Source organism: Dromiciops gliroides, chromosome 4, assembly GCF_019393635.1.
Source record: "Dromiciops gliroides isolate mDroGli1 chromosome 4, mDroGli1.pri, whole genome shotgun sequence".
Lineage (NCBI taxonomy): Eukaryota > Metazoa > Chordata > Mammalia > Microbiotheria > Microbiotheriidae > Dromiciops > Dromiciops gliroides.
The window spans coordinates 268,558,716-268,571,064 of NC_057864.1; the positions used below are offsets into that span (position 1 = coordinate 268,558,716).

Consider the following 12,349-nt stretch of genomic DNA (forward strand, 5'->3'; position numbering starts at 1 on the left):
ATGCAGCTATTTGCTTTTCTTAATAATCAAATCTGGTTGATCATGTGATTATATGAAGAGCTCACAAGCCCATAGTGATAACATCTTTCCTAATTCTTTTAACCCAAACTTTCTGCACTATTCTTCTCTTATCTTATGGTTATTTATTTTTTCATGTGATTGTCAATCACGAATAAGCTTATATAGACACTAAGGTTCTTGTAGTCAAGGATGGTGATACTTGTATCACCCATAGTGTCAAGTACTGATTTTTCAGCTTACATTATCAGAAAATGGTTCATTTGATCATATTTTATAGACATAATCTCTGTCTTTTAGAGGTGTCCCCTTTTATTCATATTGTATCCTTTTGACATTTTATTCTAATCTTATTTTTAAAAGGATAATTTTATATTTTTAGTATTTTAGATTTGTAATAAACTCAGTAAGAGGTTTCATAATTCACTGAAGCTTTCTTGAAAAAATGTACATACACACATATATTAAGTCATGTTGTTTATTTAACAATGAAATATCATCATATTGAAAATAATATAATTTATTATGCTTTCCAAAGTACATAAAATTCTTCTGAAAGTACATATATCAAACATCATTAAAGACTATGTGTTGGGCAGCTATGTGGAGCAGTGGTTAAAGCACCAGCCCTGGATTCAGGAGGACTTGAGTTCAAATCTGCTCTCAGACACTTGACACTTACTAGCTGTGTGACCTTGGGCAAGTCACTTAACCCTCATTTCTCAGGGGAAAAAAAGAGGAAAAAAAGACTATGTGTTGATACTACTTGGAAATATTAGCCATTTGGGAGTCTAGGGGGAAAGTGAGGTTCAAAATGGATCTAAATGGAATCCAAGTAAAGTAAACAATCTGTAGACCCTCTCCCCAGGGTGTTCACATGTTGTACTTCAGTTGAACACATCAGGAAGGTAATCTGGTCTAGTGGCTAGAACATTCGATGGGAAATTGAGAATTCTGCTTTCTATTCTTGGCTCGTTTACCATTCTTCTGAGTAAATAGGCAAATGAGACAACTAGACAGTGTGGTAGATAGAACTCTGGGCCTGAAGTCAGAAAAATCTGAGTTAGAATCCAGCCTCAGACACTTAGTAGCTGTGTGACACTGGGCAAGTCAGTTAACTTAAGTTTCCTCATTTGTAAAGTGAAGATAAGAATAGCATCTATTTCCCAGGGTTGTTGTGAGGATCAAGTGAGATAAGAATTATAAAGTGCTTAGCACATTGAAAGTGTTATATAAATGTTAGCTATTATTATTTTCTGTTTCCAAATTAAAATATAATATCTCCCCCTCCTCCCATAAAAGGTTTATGGGAACGAATGGGAGAAGGTCCACCTGGGCATACCTCAAGATGCATAGTATTTTAAAAAATAAATGATTTTTTGTTGAGAATATATTTATATGAGGATTGATTTTCCCCCCCTGTTAACAGGAGAAGCTTTACATTTGGCTCGGGATTTTGGCTACACTTGTGAAACAGAGTTTCCAGCCAAGGCAGTAGGAGAACATCTTGCCAGACAGCATATGGAACAGAAAGAACAGACAGCAAGGAAAAAGATGATTCTAGCTACAAAGTAAGTTGAATGGGGGGAGACACCTGGCATTTTCCTACTCAGTATTTTAGTATATTTGAATGAGGGAAAACACACTAGAGATGCATCAACTATTTTGAAAGAGATCTTTGTGGGATCAAGTGGAGGCTGAAAAGCAGCATTCAAGCATAAAAGACAGGGAAGATAAAAGAGAGAAATGTCCCCTTGACAACATAGACAATATAGCAGCATTATGAACCTCTTTCAGTGAGCTGCAGAACTACCATTACCTTGGATGGAAGTTTCAGGAATGATGGTTCTTAAGCATGCAGGAAGTGTTGAAGGAAGATTTTAGGAGAGCTATATACAGATAACTATGCCACTATGTGCTGTATTATTCAGCCAGAGACATTCTTTAATAAATTCTGATGTGACTCTCAAAGATTTTTGAAGGTGATCAGGACCTAGACACATTGTGGTAAAATGGAAAGAGCACCCCATGAGGAGTCAAGTCAATAAGCATTTATTAAGCACCTACTATGTGCTAGACCAAAACTTCTTCTTTTTTTCAAGGCAATGAGGGTTAAATGACTTGCCCAGGGTCACACAGCTAGTAAGTGTCAAGTGTCTGGGGCAAGATTTGAACTCAGGTCTTCCTGAATCCAGGGCTAGTGCTTCATCCACTGCTTCACCTAGCTGCCCCCTAGACCACAGCTTCTTAAACTATGGGTCATGACCCCATATGTTGTCACAATATAGCTGAATGTGGGGGTTGCAAAAATTTGGCAACAGTAAAATGTTATGTATACCTATTTATATACTTATATACCTGGGGTCACGTAAAAATTTCTTGGGTGAAAAGTGTTGTAAGTTGAAAAAGTTTTAAGAAACCCTACGCTAGACAATGTGGTAAATGCTGGAAGTATAAAGAAAAGGAAAAAAAAAGCCCTTGCTCTCAAGGAGCTCACAGTCTAATGGGGGAGATAATACGCAAACAGCTAGGCAGCTAGGTGGCACATTGGATAGACCTGAATTCAGGAAAATCTTAGTTTGAATCCTTCTTCAGGCAATTTCTAGCTATATGCCCTTGGGCAAGTCACAACCTCTCTGCTCCAGTTTTTTTTTTCTCCTTCTACAAAATAGAGATCATAATAATATCAACTTCTCAAGGTATATATATATATATATATATATACATACACACACACATATACACATGAAAACACTTGGATGGAAAAATGTTATACTAAGGCAAAATTTTGTAATTTGACTTGCTCTTCTCAATTTAGAATAAAAATATTATGAAAGTAAAAGTTCTAATCAGTGGTGTTCTAATTCATTGAATGACAGCCTGGGAGAGCCAGTAATGTTATTGACCATTAGAGAATAAGAAGATGTAAAGATAGGTGCTTCAGATTCAAGTCCTTCTCTTTCTATTTTGAAATATGATGGTGCCATCTATAGGTATCCAATAACATTCAAACCAATTTCCTCTTTTTTATTTGGCTCACCATGACTTAATTAGTACTTAAAAATGAGTTTCTCTAGTTTAAAATCAAAGGGAGAAAATATAAAAATGAATATGGGTTACTTAATAATTTCTAATGCGCACACATATTTGGTCAGTATTTACATTAAGCTTCAATATGTTTCTGAATACGAATAATGTCCCTCACTTAAAATAGTTTGGGTCCATAATGTAGATGAAAATGTTGTCCCTCAAAAAGAATTGCAGCTCTTCCTCAAATAATGTTTTAAATAGTCATAAGGACAATTATAGGGGTGACCCTGAAGATCTGACCATCATACATAAAAGAAACTCAAAGTTGCTTTAAAGGAGGCACTTTTAAAAGACTACCAGGTGGGGGCAGCTAGATGGCGCAGTGGTTAAAGCACTGGCCCTGGATTCAGAAGTACCTGAGTTCAAATCCAGCCTCAGACACTTGACACTTTCTAGTTGTGTGACCCTGGGCAAGTCATGTAACTCCCATTGCCTGCAAAAACAAACAAACAAAAAACAAAACAAAACAAAAAGACTACCAGGTCCAACTTCCTCATTTTATTGATGAGAAAACAGGGGCCCAGAAAGTTTAAATAGCTTGCATTTATACACACACATATTATACAGAGACATATACATATACATACATACATACATATATATGTATGCATATATGTGTGATATACAATCTAGTAAGTAGCATCTCAGTCATGGTCTCTTGCATTCAAAGTATGTTCTTTTCCCCACTTCCTTGCTGGTATATATAATGTTTACAGACTTGGCACTGCTCAGATGGAGGATCTATTGTTGATTGCATGTACATGGAAGACATTTTTCATCTAACCAAACTTCCATCTCATCTCAGAGAGAAGCAAAAAGAAAACAGGAGCCACAAGATAGAAGATGAGGAATGGGAATAAAGGGCAATAGTACCAGCTTGATGAGAAGTAGAAAAAGAAAAGGGAAAAGACAAGAAAGGAAGAGGAAAGATATAATATCTGAGCTTATATTGTTGCCACAAAATTATTGTTATTAAAGCTTCTGAAAATGTACTAAGCCAAAGGATCTAAATTTTTCCTTAGCAAAGATCCATTAAATAGCTTGAATATTGTGTAACAACACCACCCCTTGCCTTAATTCTGCTCCATTCCTTTTCTCATTAAAAAAAAAAAAAAAGAATCTTCCTATCTTCCCCAGGTTGGAAATGCAGAAGCTATTGAAGGACTGATCTACTGATCAGTAGGGCAGCTTTGACTTGCTCCACTTCAGACCTGAGCTGGTTCACCTCTCTGTAAACAACCTGGTGCTCTTCCCAACCTGCTTCCATGGGCCCCCTTATTAATGCAAAACTTAGTATAGATATCCAGTTAGCCTATTCTGTGAAAGCTGAGAACTCCCAAACTCAAGCAACCCAACATTCTCAGTCTCTCCAGTAGCTAGGTTTACAGGTGTGTACCACTACATAGCCCACCACCATGTCTATCTTTCTCTTATCTTTTAAACAATCCTTTCTGGTCTTCTACTTGGAGAAATCATCAAAGACTACATTTTAGCTTCTTTCAGGAACTAAGCATGTGTGCAAGTGATTTAAATGTTCATAACATCACTAGAAAAGAAATAGCAGGTACTGATATCCTACATTCAAGAGAAGGGAGCACAATGCATCTAAGTAGTTTACCAAAGATCCTAAAAGGAAATCATTGATCAAGCAAGAGGAAAAATCCAGATCTAACACCCACTCCCATGTGAAATCTATTATGCTAACTTTCCTCCCAATGGAATTTTAAAAAATGATCTGGAGCAGAATCCAAGTCACCCAAGAATAGTATGGCCTATGAAGCATAATAATGCCCAGTTGTCTCCTAACTCTCATTCTAAGGTTACCATCAGGAGGTATTCTCTGGACTAAGGTTACTTATCAACCCACAGGAGCCCTACAGAAGTATGAGGTGTGATTCTCTATAACTGCCTGACTCCTACAAGAAGTTCCAGTTCTAAAAAATTTGATGGGGAAGAGATGTTATGAGTACTCTGCCAGTCCATTTGACTTCTTTCCTTCTTAAATATGACCCTCTGTATCACTTAGGAGTTGATCAGAACTCCTAAGAGGAACTTTAAAGTGTCTTTATTTCCTAAGATTGCTCAAAATCTCAGGGTTAACCAGAAAAAAAGAGTGAAAACACTTGGATGATCCCAAGTTGAGGAAAATCTCCCTGATTTTTAGAATAATCCTCAAACCCAAGAAGAATACCCTAGTGTTCACAGGTACAGGCCTGAAATATATAGTCTAAGTTGGGTTGTTCTGTGTCCAAATGGCCTGTAGGCACTTGGAGTGCAGCCAATTGGTTATATGCCAGGCTTCATTATTGCATTGCTGGGCATTAGATAACCCAATCCAACAGGTGAATTAAATCAAAAACACAAAGCTTTAAGCAACACTGAGTTTTGCTGTTGTAAAGCCCCTCCCTGGATTCTCCTAGTCCTGGAATTCTGTGATTTCTTTCATAAGCCATTGGTCTTTTTCAGATTTTCATTTCTAGGTGAATTTTTATGACCATTGAATATTGGATTTTTAGCATTATGACTGGTCACATCATTACAAAAGTTTACATGAAATTATACAAATAATTGTTCAGTGATATTAAGATACAAAGAAATTTGTACTCCAAATCATAAAGGGAGGAAGTGATAATATTAAATTATTAGGGGCACTGTGTATGGGCCATTTGAAGTAAAATCCACATCAGATTGTGTGTCTCTGTGTATAGAAATACATGCACATACATATATACATAACTGTGTATGTATATATGTAATAAAAAGTGATTTGATTTACATTGTATAGTTGATTACTTCATATTATATATGAATAGAGATAACTAGTGAGGGAAACAGCTCCATAGCCAATGGATTTTTCTTTGTGACTATTACTTAATATTTTGAGAGCCAACAAAGTGTAGAATGTTAAAAAATGTGGTGTTTCTAGAGCCCTGCCCAAAATTTAGAAAGACTTAGACATTTTAAAGAGGAAAAGAGAATTTAGATTTGGAGGTAGAAGGGACCTCGGAGATTATTTAGCTCATCTCTATTTTACAGATTAAGAAACTGATGACCAGTGAGGTAAAAGGACTTGCTCAAAATCACAGGCAGAGATGGGATTTAAACACTGGTCCTTGGATTATAATCCATTACTCTTTCCACTGTACTACTGTATCTGCACTATGCCTTTTAATCCCAACACACAGATATGAAGACTATGAGCAATCAGGCTAAAAACGATTAAATACCTAGGCTCTGCTTATACAGACACTTAGTTCCCTGGATGTTTCCTAAAGGAAACAAGGATGGGCCACCAGTCAAAATCCTCTCAAAACATGTGACAGAGAACAGACAGAGCAAAAGGCTAAACAAGAGGGCAAAGCCTAATTCCACTTTGGTGGAACATCTGAAATGAGTAAAGCACATTAGTAACTCACTGATTCCCAGAGTACTTCCCTAGTTTTATTTAGCTCAGTCTCTACTGAAGTACTATATAAAGTAGAACTCTATTCCAAACATTCTAATCCATTTAAGAAAGATGAATCCACTCTATATGTATATAAATAGATTTCTTCATGTATATAAGGGAAAGGGGAGTGATGACAATTTGTTGATAAAGAGTCATTGAGTCCATTCAGATTGATTTTTAAAAAGTCATTATAGGACAAGTAGGACAAGTTAAAGAAGATGAGAGACGTTTTTTTCAAGAAATTGGCAAAGATGTACAGGGTAAATTAACTTAGGATAGATATATCTAACAGTAGAAAGATATATAAGATATATATATATATATATGAAAGGAAGAGGAAAGATATAATATCTGAGCTTATATTGTTGCCACAAAATTATTGTTATTAAAGCTTCTGAAAATGTACTAAGCCTTAGCAAAGATCCATTAAATAGCTTGAATATTGTGTAACAACACCACCCCTTGCCTTAATTCTGCTCCATTCCTTTTCTCCTTCTTCCTTTCAAACCTTTCAAACCTTTCAAACATGGTATAGTAAGCTCTGGTTTAATTAAATATGCAAGAATATATAATTTTATGGTCTTCAATCCCAACCCAGGTCGGAATTTTTCTTAAGAGGAAATTTTAATTTGGACATCATAACTTAAGAGATTGAAGAAGATTTTGCAAAGTTCCTTTCTTATCCATTTAGAAAGGTACACACAGATTCCTGTAGACCACAGTGATAAAAGGTATTGAAAATATAGAAGGTCCACATATAAGATCTGAGCCTATATTTATGGGATAAAATTAACACTGCCAAATTTTCTGAATACTGTTGGAGGAAAGGACCCAAACTATTCTTTACTAAAGATCCATTGAATAGTTTACCTCTTGTGTCTTCCACCCCTATCCAAGTTCCTTCTCTCATTTTTAAAAAATCTCAGGTATCTTAAAGGGGTCATTACAAACCGAGTCTCATATTCTCCCAGGAATTAAGCATGCATGCATGTGATTTGAACGTTCACAATGAGACTAGAAGGGAAATAGGAGATAAAGCAGTCATAGCATCATAGGTCATCCATTCAATATAGACAATCAATATAAACTGTATAATGCAATCAATAGAAATACACAATAAATTTATGAAAGCATAAAAGTAACATGCATTTTTGCAACATATGAATTGATAACATTCATATACCCAGCATGTGTTCTCTGAAACACTCTATTATAAATAGTTTGCAAAGTCTCTCAAAGGTAGAAAAACTGGATATTTTGCCATTTCAGATACTCAAAGTTGAACTCAGGGGTTTTCGAACTCCAGCAGTTTTCTCACCTGCATTTGTAAGATTAGGGCATTCCAAAGAATCATCTCCCAAATTCATTGGATTGCAGATTCAACTACTGATTTGCATTGGTAGCAGATTGGATCGCATATTTATTTTTCACCTCAGTGAATAGCAGATTCAGTTTTATACAGTTACATTGCCAAGTATATGATTGTATTTAAGGCCCATCGATTGGTGCAGTTAGTCTTGTATTTCCATTTTGTTTCTAGTGTGTTGTTGATGAAATAAATATTTTGGTGTAATTAAGACACATTTTTAGGAGGGAAATAGAAACTGAGCTTTTTTTTTTTCAATTCTCAAAATGCTCCTAAGAAAGAATTTATATACCAAATTGCATGGGAGCTCAATTTAGACTGTGTCACAGTGTGAAGATGCAACTATGTGTTAGGAGCAGGAATAGTCTTCATTTAGGCCATTTTGATTTAGTTCTTTAAAGAAAAGTAAACTGAAGTAATTACATTGTACTCATGGCCCTTCATTCAATGATAATATGTTATTGAGGACCAAAGGAACAGATCAAATTTTTAATTCAAACATCATCTAGAAACCAGCTCAAAGATGTATTTGTTATGTAATCTTAAGATTCTTTTTTGCCTGAAATATTTTTATCCATAAAGACAGAGTTCCAAAGAGTAACATATAAATTTGTAATTCTGCAAAGATTATATTTAGCCACAATATTTCATCATTTTATCTAGACAAAAAAGAGGGATTTCACATAATGTCAATATAAATCTGACAATTGTCAATTGATAATTATCAATGATTCTTTAAATACTACAGAAAAGTCATGATAACTTCATTTTTCGTGTGAGGCAATGAGGGTTAAGTGACTTGCCCAGGGTCACACAGGTAGTGTCAAGTATCTGAGGCTGGATTTAAACTCAGGTCCTCCTGAATCCAAGGCCGATGCTTTATCGACTGTGCCACCTAGCTGCCCATGATAACTTCTTAAGGAAGTTGCTGTGTAGTCAAGGTAAGAAAAGGACATAATTCAATAGATTAGTATCAAATGAAGGCATCAAAAGTGGCATCGAGGTGGCATAGTGGACATTGTGTTGGGCATAGTGTCAGGAAGACATGAGTTCAAATCTGACCTCAGATAATTACTAGCTGTGTGACTCTTTTAGTCTAAATTTTCTTATTTGTAAAAATCAGCTAGAGAAGGAAATGGGAAAACACCCTAGTATCTTTGCCAAGAAAATCCTGAATGGGGTCACAAAGAGTTGGACATGAATGAACAATAACTTACCCCATTCTAGCTTCTTGTGAATCATGGGTAAATTTCTTAGAATTATCAGTTGGGCTCTCTTTATGTTTTTTTTCCCCAAAATATGCCCTTTGTAAAATACCTTGAGATCTGAAGGCAATAAAATCTGAACTTAAAACAAAATTTGCAGATTAAAATAAAGGATTTGATTGAAGGCTTGTATTAGTCGGTTATCAAATGTCCACTTGACTTTCTGACTCTAACCAATGTCAGGAATAGGGTACTGTTGCCTTCTGGTAGTTTGCATTAGTAGCCTGAAAGATGATAAGTATAAATTTTGAGGGTCAGGTTTTTCATTTTCATCACAATTCTCTGTTGCTCAGAGGCTAACTTCTTGTTGGCCATGGTTTTGAGGACATGCAATAATCATTTAACTTGCTGAATTAACACATGCAAAACAACTGGAAATTTTTTTAGTTTTTATAATATTCCAAAATGTTAGGTTTAAATTCCACTTTGTCAATAAGAGTAATGTAAAGACTTAATTTAAAATTGGGACCTACCAGGAAAAATAACTATCTTCATTTCCAGGAAACATGAATTTAGACATGAAAATGTAGCAAGATAAGCAGATGTTTGGCAAGGGAAAACATTTTAAAGGACAAGAAGATCTCATTTCCTTTATAACAGACAAGGACTAATTTGTTCATTTCTCTTACTTGTATTTACCACCACCACAACTGTCCCCCAAGGGAACTGGACTGAAGATTGTGTGATTGCCCCAAATTTAAATGCTCTCACTGATTATAGTATGCAAGGATGTTGATTATATCCAGGTTCTTTATCTGTAAAGTATATCACAAAAGGTCTTCAAGAGAATATTAGCTTTAAAGAACCTAATAATGGACTTGGCCTATTTTTTTTAACTTCACTAGAAAACATTTGCATTTAATGATGCTCAATAGCTGGTTAGCTCCTTGATACATGAATAAAAATATTGTTTCACTTTAAAATGGTGACTTTAATTCACAGCCATATCCAGGTCTACATAGTACTACTTGTTTATAGTGATTTGCCCTGTTCTTTAATTGCTTTTCACACTGTACAGTATTGATGATAGCTGTCGACTCTTTTAAATGAATCACATTTCAGAAACCTATATATTTTTATTATCTCTAAGTGTTTTAGTGACTGTCTAGTAGTGTTCCAGACCTAAATATTACCATAGTTGTAAGTCAAATCAGCTATAAGAATAGAAAATAAGATTTAGTTCATAGACATAGCTTAGATTTCTTGTAGATTGAATGTCAATATAGAAATGATTTACAGAAGCCAAGCTTTCTACTTAATATTCCATTGGGTAACACGTGATAGTATATGTATGAAAATCAAAGAATTCATAGAATTAATGTGATGTGAATTCTAATGTCCAATTCTTGCTCTTTTTATTTTAGACAAATTTGTAAAGAATTCCAGGACCTTTTGAGCCAAGATAGATCACCACTTGGATCATCCAGACCTACTCCAATATTAGACCTCGATATCCAGAGACATTTAACACACTTCAGGTATGATCTTATTTTCTTTTCCATTTCAATGACAATGTTGGTGCAATTGGATATTCTTTAAGTGCCTTTCTAAATTGTTAATTTCTTCTTACTAACTCATCAAATGATTTGCTGTTGATGATAAAATCAGGCAATCCCATTTTGCTAGGTACTTTGGCTTTGGATATGCCACTTTTTCCTTGACACAAGGACTACATTTAAAATTTATATTTGTCTAAGATTGAATTGGGAGCATAACTAATAAGATAATGCACTAGATGAAAATGTGAAAATCACTCCATTCTGGACTTTAGCATCACTGGTGATGATTATGTTCATGAAAGTTAATATAAAAATTTCAAATAACACTTAGCACCTTTTTTTGAGCACCTTTCTATTTATGTTCTCAGATCGTTTAACAAACTATCTCCATTTGTTGTTGTTGTTGATGATGAATGACAAAAACAGAAAAGCACTCTGACTTCAGTTAAGTTATAGTCTTACAGGATATTTAAGACCCTAAGACTCCAAAAAACATCTTCATTATTCTCACCCAATGGTATGGTCACAAAGAACCATAGTGTATTCATGCATCAAAGGCAATGTATGCATCAGAGGGTATTAGCTTAGACACCAAAAATATTTTCCTGGCAATTAGACTTTATAGACCCTGATATAGTTTATTCGAAGAATTTTAGTGTCTTTTTATTAAGATTGATATGGAAAAAAAATAGGATTATTTTCTCTGCCCCCCCCATCAATTTAGGTGAGTTCCAGTCTCATAATGGGTGATCTTGATTTCTCAAGGCAATTTCCAAGGTTAACGAATCTAATATCTTAATGGTTCTTATCAACTGAAGAAACAACTGCCCCATCATGACATTAATTTTAACAATTGTCTTTTGGTAAAAATTAATTTATCGGGAGAGCTTTCCATTCTGCTTGGTAATCTATGAAGTAGGTGGGCAATATATACCATTTTGTAAAATGAGAATGATACTAGGACTTAGTTTCCCCATTCCAGATGGTGTTATGAAGAGATGGAGCAATAAGTTAGAATCTTCCATGAGAGGTGATGAAATTTAATGGAAAAAACACCAGACTTGATTTCACTTACCCTCTCCGAGTTTCATTTTCCTCATTTTATAAAATGAGGTAATAGTGCTTTCACTACCTACCAGGGTTGTAAAGGAAGTACTTTCTATGCTTTAAAGTACTATATAAACAAATCAGAGGTATTATTATTATCATTTTCTAATGGGTCACATAGTGAATAATGCTTCTCATGATATTTGTCAGATTGTGAAATTTAGACCTGGGGACTGAATTTTAAAAAAAATTCTATCAAGAAATCAGGAGAAGATAGGAACACTGAATGTTGCTTTTGATAACAAATAAGGTAAATAATAATGATGAATACTCATAAGATTATAGATCAAGAGCTTGAATGAAGTTGAGAGATCAGATATAGTCCAATTTCTTTGTTTTACAAATAAAAAACACTGAGACTCAGAAAGATTAAATATCTTGTATATGTAACACACCTCTGATAAGTGGCAAAGCCTTTGAACCCAGGGTCCCCGACTATAAAGCTACTTCTGTATCCATTGGCCAATTCATTGTGGTTGGTTTTGAGATAGTTGATGGAGCCACAAATAATGATTATTGATATCCATTACCAGTCTACATTTATATTAGAACCAAT

General features: G+C 34.8%; 1 protein-coding gene across 6 annotated transcripts in view; it reads left to right on the forward strand.

Moving 5' to 3' along the window:
• TFAP2D (transcription factor AP-2 delta) overlaps window positions 1-12,349 on the forward strand; it is a 91,771-nt gene that overhangs the window by 42,551 nt on the left and 36,871 nt on the right. For all 6 annotated transcript variants that reach the window (XR_006356231.1, XM_044000049.1, XM_044000050.1 and 3 more), the window contains 2 exons: window positions 1,448-1,589; window positions 10,552-10,665. Coding sequence is in view for 5 of the 6 variants with exons in the window: in XM_044000049.1 (XP_043855984.1) it covers window positions 1,448-1,589; window positions 10,552-10,665 (256 nt within the window). In the remaining variant the exon portion in view is untranslated. The remainder of the gene's footprint in view (window positions 1-1,447; window positions 1,590-10,551; window positions 10,666-12,349) is intronic.